The sequence below is a fragment of the Leucopleurus acutus genome (assembly GCF_964270905.1).
Source record: "Leucopleurus acutus genome assembly, chromosome: 6".
NCBI classification, from domain to species: domain Eukaryota; kingdom Metazoa; phylum Chordata; class Mammalia; order Artiodactyla; family Delphinidae; genus Leucopleurus; species Leucopleurus acutus.
Window position 1 is genome coordinate 33171551 of NC_139149.1, and position 17687 is coordinate 33189237.

At 35.5% G+C, this 17687-nt stretch overlaps 1 protein-coding gene across 5 annotated transcripts in view; it reads right to left on the minus strand.

Moving 5' to 3' along the window:
- Positions 1-17687, minus strand: part of GTDC1 (glycosyltransferase like domain containing 1) — a 383969-nt gene that overhangs the window by 244075 nt on the left and 122207 nt on the right. Inside the window, exon 1 of one of the 5 annotated variants that reach the window (XM_082841771.1) lies at positions 1077-1256. The exons of the other annotated variants lie outside the window; for them this stretch is intronic. Coding sequence (XP_082697897.1) covers positions 1077-1195 — 119 coding nt within the window. The 5' untranslated portion in view covers positions 1196-1256. Of the gene's footprint in view, positions 1-1076; positions 1257-17687 lie in introns of those variants that run through there. 5 annotated transcript variants of the gene reach the window in all.

Below are 17687 nucleotides of genomic sequence, written 5' to 3' on the forward strand. Positions count from 1 at the left end.
GACTCAGTTGAGACCACAGCCCTGACCGAATCATGAGGTTTTCCAATTTGGTTGTTGGGAACGGGCACTATTTCCGGCCTTTTGCGAGCAATGGGCATTATTCCTTGTAGTTTTTTCGTATGGTTCTTAGCTTGACCTTGAGAGTTTCCTAACATGCATGTGCCAATTTGCACTCAGATGAATGATCAGCTGGGACCCTCTACAGATCTCCAGGATTCTCTCTTTGAGCAGCTCTATTTCAGCATTGTTTTTATCTAACCAGACTCTTACCTCTATCTCCTCAATGCCAGGGGTCCTACCAGTCTCTCCCTGGATTCCTCCTCCTTGCATCAGAGACCAGAAACTCTTCCAAGGCAAACAAGCTTGGGTAATCACAGAGCCCACCTCATTTCACTGCCCTCTCTCAGGGGTCACTGTCCTTTGTTGATTGATGTCCAGTGTCTTGAATGGTTTCATATATATTTTGTCCATTTTTTGTTTGTTTCCAATGGAAAAGTAAATCTCGTTACTGTTATTACATATTGGTTGAAAGCAGAAGTCTTCCAATAAGTGCATTTAACCACAGAACTAAAACCAAAACCAATGTGGGACCTAAAGTGGCAAAACAGAACATAAAAGGTATTTTGCTCTGACTATGTATTCACAGAAATAGTACAACTGTAGAAGAAAAATAAAAGAAATTTGAGAGATAGATTCACCTCTTGCCTTAACCATAATAGCTGTTAGTGTTCAGATACTTTTGAAAGCTTATAAATCAAACAAAAGAAGTATATGCATATTTTTAAAGTATATTGGTAAAAAAAATAAGAGTATATTGGTAAAAAAAATGTTAAAATCAGATGGTAGAGAAAGAGCAATGGACAAAAAAGTGGGGACACCACTTTATCATTATTCATTATGAAGAACTAATAGATACTATCTGAAGAATTAGAGAACTCAGGGTGTCATATAATGTTATAACTATGAAAGTAGACAATAAGGAAAAAATGTAAACCTTCCTAAACATCAAAAGAACTACACACATACACACACACACAATTTTGTAGGGGAAAAAAATGTCTTTTTTAAAAAAATACCTCAGAGGAAGTACAGTTGACCCTTGAACAATGCAGGAGTTAATCTGTATATAACTTATAGTCGGACCTCCATATCCTAGGTTCTTCCACATCCTCAGATTCAACCAAACAAGGACCATGTAGTGCTGCAGAATTTACTATTGAAAAATATCCTCATATAAGTTGACTTGCACAGTTCAAACCCATGCTGTTCAAGGGTCAATTGTAGAGAATCTAAGAAACAAAACAAACAGACAAAAATCAGATTTCCATAAGAGAAATAGAGAATGTTGCTCCTCCCAAAAATCCACCACCACCCCACCCCAAAATAAGGCACTAAACTCGCATGGTTTCACAGGGGAAATCTATCAAAATTTTAAAGATTAGATAAGTCCATTTCTTTTTAAACTAGTATTAATAGGGGGTGGAGAACCTTCCAAATTATTTTATTTTTATGAAGTGGGTGTAACAAAAACGGGTGAAGCTCACTTAAAATAGGTGCCAAAATCTGAAATAAAATACTAGCAAACTAAATCCAGCAAGAAATGAAAACAGAGTAAAACATCATGAACATGTGATCCTCTTTCCAAAAATAGACATGGTTCAGTATTAGTAAATCAATAAGATCCATCATTTTAATACTTTAAAAAGAAAAAAAAATCACATAATCATGAGTAGGCATTTAACCAAATTTAACAACTATTCATGATTTTTTAAATTCAATAAAATTTTTGTTCTTAAAATAAGAATCCATGTTTTTTCTTTTACTATAATAAAATATGTTCAGTTCAACTCAAAAGCCAGCATCATACTTAGGAAGAAACAAGACAAAATCAGCAACAAGACAAAAAATCAGCAACAAGACAAAAAATCAGCAACAAGACAAAAAATCAGCAACAAGACAAAAACTCACTATTGCCACTGTTATTTAACATTGTACTGCAGGAACTAGCCAATAAAATTAGACAAGAAAAGAAAAATGAAAGGTATAAAAACTGGAAAGAAGTAGGTAAATTTATCAGTATTTGTGGATAAGATTAGAATGTTCAAGACCATTAACCAAAAAGCTATTTATTACAGTTAGAGAATTTAGTAAGCTTACAGAGTACAGAATTAATGTTTATAAAATTATTAAAATATATGTAAACATATATAACAAGCATTAAAAGAAAATACTGCATAAATAGCAGCATATACATACATAGATAAAATTTCCTAGGAATAAATTTAAGAAACATGCAAAACCTCTATGAAGAAAATGTTAAAGTATTACTGAAGGTATCCCAAGAATGACTTGAATGAATGGTAAATTGTATCACCACCTTGGAGAGGAAGAGTCGACATTACATAGACATCAATTTTCTTTGAGTTTGCTTATCTTGGTTACAATTTAAAAGGTTGTTTTTGTTTATTTTCAACTATACAAACGGATTCTAACTGTCATAGATAAAGACAATGAAAAAACAATAGCCAAGAAAACTCAGGGATGGGGAGAGGGGATGATCAGTTGGAGATGGAAACTAACCCTACCAGACATTAAAAAATATTCTAAAATCTCAAAAATATAAAATCTAACATTGGTTCAAACATAGACACAGACCAATGGAAAAAAAGACAAAGTCCAGATATACACAGAATACATACAAGGAGTTAGCATGATGCTAAAGGTAGCCTCTCAAAACAGAGATGAACAACCCAATAAATGGTGTTGAGTCAATTTGGTAACCATTTGGAGAAAAAGTAAACTGGGATCCAGACCAGGATGCAACAGGACAAACTTCAAAGGATCCAAACGTTTCAATGTAAAAAATGTAACCAGAGAAGTACTAACTGGTTGAATGTACCCTAGGAAATGACTTCCCCATAGGTCACAGCTTGCTTTTCCCATGGAAATATGTGTGCCACAAATGCAAGAGATAAATGTAATTTAAAAATCTCTAATAGCCAATAAGATTTTCTAGTAGCCCTTGAAAAGATGAAAATAAAATAGATGAAATCAATTTTAATAATATATTTTAATTCAAGATATCTAAAATATTATCAATATATAAATACAAAATTATGAAAAATTTTGCTTTCTTTATTTGAAACTAAACATTTTAAATTCCATGTGTACTTTACAGTTATAATCATATCTCAATTCAGACTAGCCACATTTCACAGACTCAATAGCCACATGTGGCTACCATACCAACTGGCAGGTTCTAAGAAGTGCAGACTAAGTTCCACAAAGGAGGGAACAAACACTGTTTAGCTCAGTTCACCCAGTACCTGCACAGTGCCCGGCATATATTTTTGTGAGAGAGAAAAGAGAAAGAGGAAGGAATAAAAATGGATCTTATTTGAGAAACAAAGGCATTGGCATAGTAAGGGCGAAAAAAAGCATTTAGAAGTCTTGGGTTCAAGTCTTGACTCTAAAATTTCCTAGTAGGTAACTTGGGCAAATCATAACTTTTCTGAACTTGATCTGTAAAAGAAGATTTTTCATGCTTACCTATTGTTTAGGAGTTGCTATGAGGATCAAACGAGATCATGAAGACATATGTAAATTGTGAGGCACTTTATAAATGTTATATTGTTACTAGTTAAAAAGCTCTGTCTCTATGATCACTATTACCAGAGGACACTAGCTTCTTGCTTTTGATCACTATCACCCATCTATCTCCTACCATGGACATGCAGGTTAAAATTATGCAGCATGTTGGTCCATGTTCTATCCCTGGAAGACCATTATTTTGATTTGTTAATCTGTGTTCAGTGCCTCCCTCCACATTTCAGCTGTCTGCAAACAGAAGCCTCTCTCCTTTAACATGACAAAAAGAGGCTCTCCTGAGGTATCTCAGACACTTGTATCCTGTTGGGGTCCCTTTGGTTTACAGCATCTACCCTACAGAATAACCCTAGCCATCCTCTGATATAGGACAGGAACTGGTTACAACAGAAGCCAGAAAAGGAAAGGGACCTGAAATCCTAAGATGCTCCTCAGAGAGATATGGAGAGAGAATGGGGTTGGATACTAGAGAGGAGTCCATTGAAGGTGAAGAGTCAACAAGGAGTAGGAAGGTGGATCCAAGCTTGCCGCATTTTCCATAATGACTCACATCATATCAGAAGGCTAGTATTCTATTCACATCTCTCCCTGTTCCCTAACTGGTGACTTCTGGCTGCCTGGTAAAAAGAAGGAAGAGTCAGAGGAACACATTATCTCCCTACAGTTTCCCTCATTAATAGTCATCAAAGCTGGCATTCTGAGTAAGCGAATTAGAAAAACAGGGATACCTAAATACACTCAGTCTTTCAGATTACCTTCAACCAGCCAGAGCGCCTGAACTAAAAGTCTCCTGGATTAAGGTCACTTTGACAGCAAAAGTACCTGTGTTACTTCTGGGTGAAACAATCCTTTCATTTTCAGGTAATACAGAATATTGCTTTGTTGGCAGTGGAATAGAAAGAGCATAAGCCAGAAAACCCGGGTTCTTCTGCCTGCCACTTAAATGTAGCCTAAATTTGCACAAATAACTTAATCTCTATCCGTACATTTCTATATATATTAATTGAATATAATTATGCTTTGCTTACACAATTGTTTGGGGAATATTCACTGCCACTTTACTTTAGCTTTCCTATTACACAGAATGGTTATGAGAGGCTAGTATGTTATTATTATAGTGATCTCTAGCATGGCTTATAAATAAACCACTGATGAGGAAATTTAGAAGATACTGAGGTAGTATTACTGTGAAAGAACTGTATTATAAAACGCATGTGATTTTATTGTAGAGTTGCATGCATGCTACTAGCACATTCGATGCCAAACCTCCAAATATTTTCATGTTTAATCTTGATTTTCTAATGTGGTTTAGGTATCTTTTTCTACACCAGGTGCATGATGCAATGAAGAGGAACGTTCCTAAAGGTAGCTAATAGTAGAAAGCCATCCCATTACTCCATGAGTATATGAGCACAGAGGGGGTTAGGACACCTGGCTGACCTCAAAGGTGAATTAGTCCCAATACAAAAAGAGATTAGAGAAAAGGCTAAGACCACTAGACAAGAATCACCTACAGAATTCAGGGAGCATAGTTAGGCAACAGCCACTTAGTTTTCCACACCTATTGCTTGGAATGGGGCTAAATTTTAATGCATAAGGGTCCCAGTACTGTTTCCACAACTCGCACACAGGTTTCTTCCTGGATTAAACTCATAAGAAGGATTTAGTGTTTAAGTTTCCTGTGAAGACGGGGTCTTTGCTCCCACTAAGTCCTAAGAATAATTTTACGGAGAGAAGAAAAGAATGATATGCAATTTTGTAATTCTTTGTTGTAAAGTGGGGTCCCTATGTTTCTTCAGAAAAATAATTTCTTTTAACTGTTCTCACTCACAAGAACGGAAGCATTCCCAGTGTCTGACTAGAAGAACATAAAGTTAGGAATATTGCTCAGTGGATTTATTCCTGTGAAGATGAAAACATACAATGGAACAAAGAGAAAAAAGATAATCTTAAGGCCACAGATAACTGACCATATCTAAGTCAGAATTCCTTAAGGGAAGCCAAAAATGCACTGGAAGCTCACTGTTTGTTTCTTTTTTTTTACTTTTTTTTTTCCCCTTCAGTCAGAAGATATGCAATTTGACTGATGGTATTTTTTCCACACTGGTGACATTTTAAATGGAAACCAAGATTTTTGGGGGTGGTTGTAATAGCTTGATGAAATCTTTAATGTGTGCCAAAATGTTTCATTAATGTAAGTCAGCCAAATAATCCTCTTGCCTTGTAAAAATATTTCTTTTTAAAAAATGCTTTCTGAACTGTTAAAAAATTAGAGTACTTAGAGTTTAGCTACAAATATATGGGTTATATTGACTAACGTTGTACCCGTATTTCCTCAAAGCAAACAGTAGAGAGGATATAATTTTGATAATGTTAGATATGAAGTTCTCAACTTTTTAAAATCAAATAATTACTACTTTTAAATTCAGATGGCTATTAATAATCTGGGATTCAACCAAATTGCTATGTTTCTCACTCAAAACAACTGCTTGCCCTTGTGAAAAGCCAGATGGTCGCTACCTTCAGGTTTGTGGTATTCAGGTCTTGGTGGCCAATGACCAGTATGGATTCTCTTTTACTCTGCATATAGTTTTTTTCTAGTTGAAATGAAGAGTCAGTTCATGTTTGATTGGTGATAACAATAAAGACATGTGGTATTTAAAAGTAGGAAAACTGCCTTTCAGTCAACAGAAAATTACATACTTAACATTAAAGCAGAAAAGTATAGTGATGCACTGGAGGTGAAAAATGGGGGAAGCTTAACTAAATTACAGGGAAATTTCCATAACAGATTCACTAGTAATGTTGTTTTAATAATGATTTCCTGTCATGAACTATATTTATCATATACCGCCTCTCTGACATGACATTGTGTTTAATGTTTTTGAGAGCCATGTTTTAATCAGATTAAACTCAAGGAAACCGATAGGTATCTGTCTGGTCTTAGCTTTAGCTTCTGTTTCTTATTTAGTCACAAGACTATTATTGCTGGAATCTTTATAAACACATTTGCCGGGATTGCCACAAGAGAGCAGCTTATGTTGTGAGGTCACAAAAATGTGTGCCGGTGGTTTTCATGATCTCTGCACAGAGTGCATTACAGAATTGTTTAATAAATTAAAGACAAGTGATGCAAAATGTGTTCCTTTCCCCCATGGAATTAAGCATCTAAAAATACAACTTATTTTTAGATTCAAAAAGTAGTTTCTTAGGAACTAAGTAACCAAGAAGAATGTTCAAAGAAAGGTTGGTACAATATTATTCATTATTCAAGTATATTTACATAAAACTAAAATCTCCAACAATAAGCTCAATGTTCTAAAAAGTAATTTACCAAATAAGCAGTAATAACTTTGATTATCTATATAACAGCTATGACATTACTTAAGAAGCAACATTCCAATATTATCACTGAATACATCAAGTTGAATACTTGAAAGAGTTCTGGAGGGCAAAGTTTTCCTCCTTCAAATTCAGGCTCTTTGAAAAAAGTGATCCCTGGTTCAAGATTTCCCATGGCAGATAATCTAGTAACAATCCAATAGTGCCAAACTGAGCATTAGATAAGGATGAAGTCATATATCAAAGTAAGATTAGCGTTAAAAGTGGAAATTAACAAAGAACGTATAAAAGAGAATTAAAAAGGTTGCACAGACTGACCTTTAACACTACAATCATCATCACATGAAAATGTTTTTAGGCTTAGATGACTGCGTAATACATGCAACATACAAAACCACTTTATGTTAGATATAATAATACATTATTTTTTCATCCACATAATTTGCATACCTTTTCTTAACAAAAATAAATATGCAGTAACTTCATCAGTAAGTACCTGTGGCTTTGAAGCTTCCTCTGTAGAATATCTTAAAAGTGCTGTACAGCATGCATGACATGACTGATTAGCTGGTAAGATATAATCTAGTGAACTGGTACTAAAATAAAAACTACAGAGTAGCATCCACAGCTAGTTATCAGGTACTTTTTTATGATGTATATATTATGTAGGAAAAGAGAATATCCTTCACTTGTCTGTATACAAGAATGGGAAACCTTTGAGACTATTATTAATGATTAACAGGATTACTGCTGAAGTTTTTTCTTGTAGGTATTAATAACACCATAACTGAGTGTAAGAAGTCTAAGAAAAATTAAAGTCAGTGCTATTATTGAGATGCTTTTTAATATCTCTGTAGTTATATATAGTTTCAGTCTGCATTAGTTTTGCTTAATTTTTTTTTTTTTTTTTGCGTTACGCGGGCCTCTCACTGTTGTGGCCTCTCCCGTTGCGGAGCACAGGCTTCGGATGCGCAGGCTCAGCGGCCATGGCTCACGGGCCCAGCCGCTCCGCGGCATGTGGGATTTTCCCGGACCAGGGCACAAACCCGTGTCCCCTGCATCGGCAGGCGGACTCTCAACCACTGCGCCACCAGGGAAGCCCTATTTTTGCTTAATATTGATAAAATATTTTGTGAACAATTTACAGGTTGGGTTTCAGGTGAGCAGAATAAACACACTATTTATAAGCACAAGATATACTTTTAAACCAACTTTTAAAATTTCACTGGATCTTTCAACATTTGTTTGAAATGCTTACAAGATATTCATCTATTTGTGGCATCATATAGGTCTGTCTCCCCATCTGTCTATGTTTTTCATGAAGACTAGTATCTGGTACATGTGGTTTTTTTTTTTTTTCCTTCCCCACTTTAGTAGCTACTCATTGGCCCACTACTATGCAATTTCTGTAACAGTTGTCCGACAGCATTTATTGATCATTTTTTAAATAAAATACAAGCTTTCTTTTACAGGACAAGGGGACAAGTAATCAATGCCTTTAATTTAATTTTGACTAAATTTATCTCTGTATGGTTAGAAAATTAATGTCATCAAAATCTATTATTGTCACAATAAATAATTACATTGGCAGCATGATGTAATACTAAGATCTAAAACACTGAATTTTCTAAGAGTAACATATATATGGTTATTCATCACAGCACTTCAGCCCTATCTTCCCAAAGTAACCTTCTTATATTCCATGGCCAGATTTGCTAAGAAATTCACATCTTGCATGTATGGACATCTTGAGGAATCCTTTTTTAACAGGAAATCCTGGCAACACCCCTTCCCCTCCCCACTCCACTTGGTAGCTTGACTCCAGCACAAGCTCATCTGGTTCGACTAAAATCATTGCATTATTTGGCAGTGGTTTCTTCATACGTGGCGCTTGGAGCTCATTGAAGCTCAAACAGTACAGGAAATGCAAATCATGCAAACCACCCTCATGATGGCGACGTATAGCAGCGTGATTGAGCGGCAGTACGCACGACTCGTGGGCTGACCACATGAAAGGAGCCATTTAAAGACCAGATGAGCAAAAGCTGGGATAAGTTAGAGAGTATGTGTGAGTTTAAAAGCTGGCAGAATAGCATCCTTATTTAAAATAGAAGGGGTTTTTTATTATTATATTTTATTAATAACACCTGCCCAAGTTCTTTAAAATGAAGGAAGTTTACAGAGGTAGAGTGAGTATACTGCACTACGTAGTCCAATCTTTCTTTTTTTAAATCCCAGGTATGGTAGAAGAGTGGAGTACTTTCCATCAATTTTTCACAGGATTTTCTACAGTTGTTAACAATTATTGGAAATGTTTTTTCACTGAACTTTAAAAAAAAAGATAATTTCGCAATGCCCCACATTATCTGCTCATAATTCCTAGTGTCAGTTTAATTGCCACATGTTAATAAAATTAGTTCCTCCAACAAAAAATAAAGAGCTATAATTCTCAGGAATTCTTCAACAAAAGCCTTAGGAGCAATACAGAATTTGCTATTAAGAGAATATTTGAACAAGGCTAATACAGTAATTAGAACAGAAAAATGGCTACAGGAAGTTCTTTTCTTTTTTGGGACTGATTGTTTTTTAGATGTTTCTAATTTACCACCAAGTAAAGAAAATGTGACTATTAAGAGAATAAATGCAATAACTTAAAATAATTAAAAGAAACATTCAATTTTATATGTTTGTTTAGCATCTTAAATTATTTTCCAAAGCCCTTTAAGTAGGCTATGTCATTTGCATACAGACTTAAAAGCACCAAGAATTCCATTAAAGCACTGGCTCCCTTAACCCCTTATACCTATAGCTACAAGCTTAAATAAGGGAATGAATAAGTTAGAAGTTTAAATAAAGTGGGGAAAAAGGCCAATGCCTCTGGTCTAGGAATCAGAAAACCTAAGTATAAATAGCCATATGATACTGAACTAATCATTTTGAAATTTAAATTTCTCATATTCAAGAATGACGCTATCACCAGCCTTCCTGACAGCTTCAGAGTTTCATTTGAAAGATGGGGTGATACAGTATGTGAGAAAATTGTACAGTACTAAACAAACATAAAGAAGTACTCTACGAACTTTCCTGGTGGTGCAGTGGTTAAGAATCCGCTTGACAATGCAGGGGACACAGGTTTGATCCCTGGTCCGGGAAGACCCCACATGCCGTGGAGCAACTAAGCTCGTGCGCCACAACTACTGAGCCTGCACTCTAGAGCCCGCGAGACACAACTACTGAAGTCCTCATGCCGAGAGCCCGTGCTCTGTAACAAGAGAAGCCACCACAATGCAAAGCCCGCGCACCGCAACAAAGAGTAGCCCGTTAGCCGCAACTAGAGAAAGCCCACGCACAGCAACAAAGACCCAACGCAGCCAAAAATAAATAAAATAAATAAAATTTTTTAACATCTTTATTGGAGTATAATTGCTTTACATTGTTGTGTTAGTTGCTGCTGTATAACAAAGTGAATCAGCTACACGTATACATACATCCCCATATCCCCTCCCTCTTGCATCTCCCTCCCACCCTCCCTACCCCACCCCTCTAGGTGGTCACAAAGCACCAAGCTGATCTCCCTGTGCTATGTGGCTGCTTCCCACTAGCAATTAATTTAAAAAAGAAAAAGAAGAAGAAGTACTCTATTATTTATGAGGCACTCACATTGTGCCAGGTACTATGTTGGGCTCCTTACATACATTATCTCATTTGGTTTAATTTCATCTTCACAATACTTCATTATTATTAGTCCCATTTTAAGAGATAAGAAAATTGAGGCTCACAAAAGTTAAGCAATTTCCCAGAAATGGTAGGGCTAATAAACGGCAACACTGAGGGTAAATATATTAGGCCATACGTGGTTCTGTATTGATATGTTTCATAATCATCCACTGGGGGTCCGCATAACTCTTGATTAGTTGTTATTTTAAAGAGAAAATCAATGCTGACACCCTACAAAGTAGAATCAAGTAATGCAGAATTTCTCTAACTTTTCCATCAGACACACAGCTAGATACTTGGTATTTCGAATTGGCTCATATTATTCCATCATGTCCACTTCTTCCTTAATTTATCCGAAACAAAGGCAATGGCTACCTTGTTTGACAACCAGAAAGAGTGCTAATAACCATTCTCCCCTGAAGTCACCAGAGCCACTGCCTTGAAATTTTAAACACTGGTTGGTGTTAAGAAATTCTGACTGGGTGCAACAAGAATAGGCAGCTTTAAAGACTTTCTGATTGCCAACTGAACTGTCTTCCCTTCCAAGCCAAGGAAAGCCACTTGTATGTACAGCCACTAATAAGCAAGACTTAATTGTTTTTTGTTTTCAGAGAGTTTGTAAAAGCCCATGGGAGAAAAGAGGTTAGATTATATTTTAATATTTAAAATAAAGTAAAACAAAAACCTATGAGCTTATAATTGCTTATATTTGTCAAAAGAGAAGACTGTAGACAAAAGAAAGATGTTGGTGGAAAAGAACATATAGTTATATACAAGTTGCAGGTAGGCAGCATAATTTTGCCAGAGCAACCAATAAAGGAGAAAAGTCAGTCAGAGAACCTATTCAACAGGATATTCAGATCAGTTGAGACAGGATGCTCATTCACAGCTAGAAAATCCATCAACTGCCCTAAGCCATGCCAAAACCCAGAAGAGGATGAATCAATAAAGCTGGGAGGAGTGCTGAATTATTCCTTCTACCCTCAGCTGTTAGAAGGCATCAAGGATCCTACTGAAGAAACAAAACCTTGATGCATCTATAAGAAGTTTGATGTATGAATATTATGTTGTAATCTGAAGATCGGAGATTTAAGAAACACCATTTACATCATGTTCTGTTTCATAGGGAACAGATATAAAAACCAGGCACTGACGAGCCACAGGTTCAAGGATTTCAGAGATTGTGATGGTAGCGGGTAGAAGTCTCTCCTTGTAAAATAAATTTAAAGGTGCATTCTGAAGAGGAAGCACTGAAGTGGACCGAGTCAAGAAGCAAAGTATGAAAACAAGTGGATCTGAAAAAAAATGAAGTTTCCAGGTAAGACCAAACTAGTAAGTGGATCTGCGTGGGTTTTGTTTTCATTTTGTTTTGAATGAGGAGGGCAGAGTTCATTCCTCTTCAAATGCCCCACGACAATTCTTAACAATCCCACTGTCAGACTTTCCAGCTGGAAAACAAACCTGAATCTGCATCTCTTGTTTGAGCCTGTTTTTCTCCATTTGCCTTCAGTAGCAAGAGAACATTACTGATTCATTTAATCATCCCTTACCTTTGCCTCTAAATTATTTCCAATTCTTCGAGTATTTATTTTCCAGCCTGTTATTGATTTTCATCAGCAACAGGACTATCAATGAAAACAGAGGACTATTTTCATTGATAGTTCTCTAGGTGCTATCAAATTTGCCACATTAGGTTTACATTATAGAATTCAATACTAAACACTCAGGACCCACCCAGAAATGTCATCACCTACCCCTTGTTTTCGACAGCTCACTTAACCTTTCCAGACCTCTGTTTCCTCAGCTGTAAAATGACAGCAGTTTGATTAGAAGAGCTTTAAAGTCTTAACTATGTTAATATCTGTCATATTATCTCAATGTCAGGAGTTAATACCTAAAAACACTAATTAGTAAGAAAAAAAGTAGTATCACAAAAGACTCTATAACGGGAGGCAAATAATTAACATTTTGTCCATAGTACCCCGTGGACAACTACCTATGTGATTATAGTTAAGTCACTGAAACTTTTTTGTTGCTTTTACCAACAAACTGAAGATTATACATCACACTTTCTTATGGAGGGAATGGACCATATAATTTCTTACTTCAATGGTTCCAGAATGAATGACTATATTATGGCTTATTATATGTACATGATGGTACCAGGCAGTCCTTTATTTAACAAAAATTTACTAAAAGCCTAGACTGTAACAGGCACCATATGACATAGTGAATTCAAGGATGCTGGTGTAGTGGGTTGAACTGTGTTGTCCAAAAAGATATTCAAGTCCTAACCCCTGGTATTCAAGTTAAGATGAGGTCATACTAGATTAGTACGGGCTCTACAGCCAATGACTTCTGTCCTTATAAAAAGGGGAAGGGACACAAAGAGATATACACAGGGAAGAAGGTCATGTGACAACAGAGGCAAAGATTGGAGTGATGCACCTACAAGCCAAGAAATGCCCAATACTGCGGGGAGCCACCAGAAGCTAGGCAGAGGCAAGAAAGGATTCTTCCCTAGACCTTTCAGAGGAAGCAAGTCTTGCCAACACTGATTTTGGACTTCTAGCCTTAACAACTGTGACAGAATAAATTCTGTTGTTACAGAAACCTTAAGAAATTAATATAGTTGGTCACATCAGTACAATAAGAGATAGCCAGGCAAATAAAAAAAGTTATTAAAAGAATTCCAAGAAATATGTTATTTTAGTGAAACCAAAGGACTGGTAACACCTAATATTTTTTAAAAATGTAAGCTTTCATGACATTGAAAAGTAGTGCTTTTGAACAGGATAAACTACAGGCTACTATCATAACCAACTCTAATTTACTAATTTGATTTTTGAAAACAGACAAATCATTTGACTTCTGAACATGTCAGTTTCCTTTCCTAGAAAGTAAGATTTGACATACATATTAATCTACCACACAAGAGTGAAAAGAAAATTAATGACATTATGCTGAATACTTCTGTAAATGGTAAATGTCATAATTATACATATATGTACACACAGAGATTGAAACGTAGATGATTTAGGGGTATGTAAGGTATGGATATGGACTGAGGGTTATAAACTTTATAACACTGCAAGAATTATTACATCCTGTCTCTGTCCCAACTACAGACCAAGAAAAATCAACTATCCAAAAAAAAAATTATCTGACTATTTAAATCGCTCAAGTAGTGATTGAGTGTAAAAAAAAGTGTAAAACAGCAGCATTCCTAAAAAAAATTTTGTGCTCTGATTAAAAAATAATTAAAATTACTAATACAAAACAACAATCTGTCCAATTACTGTTTTCTTTAATTAGCAAGAACATTTAACCTCTTCAATAAGCTTTTATGTGGACAGAATGCTTCATACTACTATAATTATCCCTTAAAAGTAACAAAACAAAAAGAAAGGAAATACCCAGCAAGTGAAACAAAGCTAAGAGAATTACTGAGTTATATTTATACTTAAAATCTTGAACTGGTGAAGATAAAGTATAATAGATAATACTATTATTTGTACTAAGCCCAGACAGTATATTTTAGACCAGCATTCCCAACCCCGGTTGCACTTTAGAAAGACTTGCAGGATATTTAAATATAAATGTTGATGCCCAGGGCCCCTCTACAGACAGGGCTGCCCCCGCACGGCAGTGCAGGCTTTGTTCTCACAACTCCAGAGGGCACTATTTATACACTGCAATGCAACCTATAAGATGCAGGAATAAAAAGTTAAGCAAGTACAAAGCATTAAAGATACTAAGGGAGCCACTAAATCAACACCAACTAATCATTTCTCAAATAAGAAGCACCAGACTTCAGCTCTCTGGGCAAAAAGGAAGCTTCTACTGGGCAGCCATTTAGTACACAGCATCCTGAGCATGCTCTGGGCCCTGGGAAATTGCTTTCTCTCCACTTTATCACATAAGAGGGTCCTGTTTTACAGTAAATATAGTATTTTAAGGTTAAGAAATATTTAATGATACTGAGTAATTACTTAGGATTTATTAGGGTGATAATGGTATCACCCTACAGTGATGTTTTATTTTTAAGAGATTTTATCATTTAGAGATACACAATGAAATATGTAGGCCTATAAATGGAATGTCTGGAATTTGCTTCAATAAAATGTGGAGTGGGAGACTTCCCTGGCAGTCCGAGTGGTTACGACTCTGTGCTTCCAATGCAGGGGACATGGATTCGATCCCTGGTCGGGGAACTAAGATCCCACATGCTGTGCAGCTCAGCCAAAAAAAAAAAAAAAAAATATATATATATATATATATATATATATATATATGGAGTGGGAAAGAGCTAGGCGGAGTTCAGATAGAACCAGATTGTCCGTTTATTTATAATTGTTAAAGGGTAAATAGGTTCATTATCTATTCCCTCTACTTTTGTATATGTTTAAATTTTTCCATAATGTGGCCACTCATTCAAATCAAATATAGGAAATGCAATGTGCCTATAGTAAGCAAATTATCTTGACTAAAATGGAGAGTATACTTAAGATGGATAGTATCATCACAAGGAAAGGACCAGGCAATCATTCCTTAACGATACAAGTAAGAATTTGTTTGTTGGAAAAATAATTGGCAGTCAAACAAAAGGTTTACAACAAGACATAGGACAGTGCTATAATTTAAAAGTAGTGGAAAGCAGAAATGACATCAGGCTACGAAATAATAACTAATCAGAGTAACCTAAAAGATGTCAAGGTTTCTGCCCCTCAAGCTGAGGTCAAAATTAATGCCAAGAAAGAGAGAGTGGTTAAAGGAATCAAAAGCAAGAAAGGGCTGAGAGAAGTAGGGGGAAAAAAATGTTAAATTTGCCACTGAGAATGCCATTGATAACAATCCTAATTTACTCCAGTTAAGTGATAAATAGATGATTATAAAAGGCAGAAAACACAGAAATATAGTACAGTTGACTCTTTTTTTTTTTTTCTTTTTTTTTTTCAGTTGACTCTTGAACAACACGAGTTTGAACTGCATGGGCCCGCTTATAAGTGAATTATTTTTCAATAAATATGTACAAAAATAAGTAATACTCGATCCTCGGTTAGCTGAATCCTTGGATGTGGAATTGCAGATATGGAGGGCCAACTGTAAAGTTATCTCAGATTTTCAAGTTGCAGCGGGTAACCCCGAGTTGTTAAGGGTCAACTGCATATTGAACTGAATTGAAAGATATTCAGGGTTTTCTTTGACAAGAAAGACATTTACTAGAGAGCAATGAACAAGAGGATGGTCAAATTGACGACATTTCCAAAAACTAGACAATGATAAAAGTAAAGTTTTTAGTGATGTGGAAGGAATATGGTAAATAATTAAAATACAAAGAGGAAGAGTTAGGAGGGTAGCCTTCTATGGAATGGCTGAAAATGCTCAAAAGGGCTACAAAGGTCAAGCAATACTAACTGAAAAAAACAGTGATAAACTATTTCTAGAAAGTAAACCACGTAAACTGGCATCACTGCCAAGTCAACAGGTAAACCTCCAGGGATTAAAAATCAGTATTGTTCCTCCACTGTCCTCTTCTGTCATCATAATCTGTACACTTCCAAAAAGGTCCTGGGTTTTAACAGCTTATAGGAAGTTCATGTCTAATGAAACCTTTTTTCCACATTGCATTTGTATTCCTCCCAACTTAAGTTTTCCTGCTAATAAACTAAATACCAGTAACCATTTTCTGCATATTGCCACTGTATCCTGGTAAAAGGAAAGTCTCAGTATTTCCATTTTATAGCTTCTATTTATCATTATAAGTTCTGCCTCATGTGCTTCAAACTCATTACAGCTACATCTTTTGCTACTTGAAAAAGAATCCAAAAGAGAAAAGTGAAAACCACTAAAACAGCCACCTTCTCCACTGTACTAAACAGGTAATTATATAACAAGCATGAAGTATTTCAACTAAAGTAAAGTACTGTACTCATAAAACATTTAAAAAACTATTGAGCAGCTACTACATGCAGGGCAGTTTAATGGGTAGAGCAAGGAAGAAAGAAGAAAAAGAAAATAGGATGTATAACTTTGCAAAGCATGTAAAGCAACTGCTAAATAATGTCTTATACGCTACAAATCCAGCTAGCATTGTTTTTCTATGTATCTCTTATCAGTAAATAAATACAACTGGAATATTGCACATAGCAAAGATTATATATCTTATGAATTTTATTGATATTTCTTAGTATTATTTATTCATTCATCCAACAAATATTTACTGAACACTAAGAGAATTAGACTTTGGGAATAGTTGTGAAAAAAGACAAAGCCTCTGCCCTCAGGGAACTTAGAAATAATAATAAAATATTTCCTGCACAAATTTATGATGACCTTTGCTTATAAAACTTCAAGAAATGGGCAATATTAAATATCATAAGACACCAAAATAACCCTAACACATTTGCTTTTGAATTTCAGCTGCTCAAAACTCCATGAGTTAATTATCTGTTACTTTACAAATTTTTTTGTTTTTCCTCTCATCCACTGATCCACTCACAGAATGACCACTTCCTCGCTATTATTAATTCTGTCCAAGTGTAACTGAACAGGTAACACTGCTTAGCAGTGACAAAAAGTAAAACATTACTAAAAGCTATTCAGAATTGTTTGTTACTTAATGAGCTGCTCCGTAAAATACTGAAGGTGAAAGGCAAAAGAAATGGATGAAAGAAGATTTAGAATGGTCTGGAAGGGGGTAGGTGGGGAGCAGGATTTGAGTAGTTAAGAGTGTTTAGCTTTGCTTAACTCTTTACAGGTATAAGAAATAACCTAAATAGAATGTCTAAAAAAAGGAAGGAAATCAAATGAGCAGGTTAGGTCTCTCTCTGCAACAAGCTGAGCAAATGTATTTCTCCAATTCACCTGAAGTATATTTTATCTTCAGCCCCAATTAGCAAAGGTAGAAGTGTATTCAGAGGTTTTTGAAAGAAATAAAGAAAGCCTATTTCTACAGACAAAAAAAAAAAAAGCAAAACTAATATACATAAGGTCTCTTCAAAAATTTTACCTACTAATAA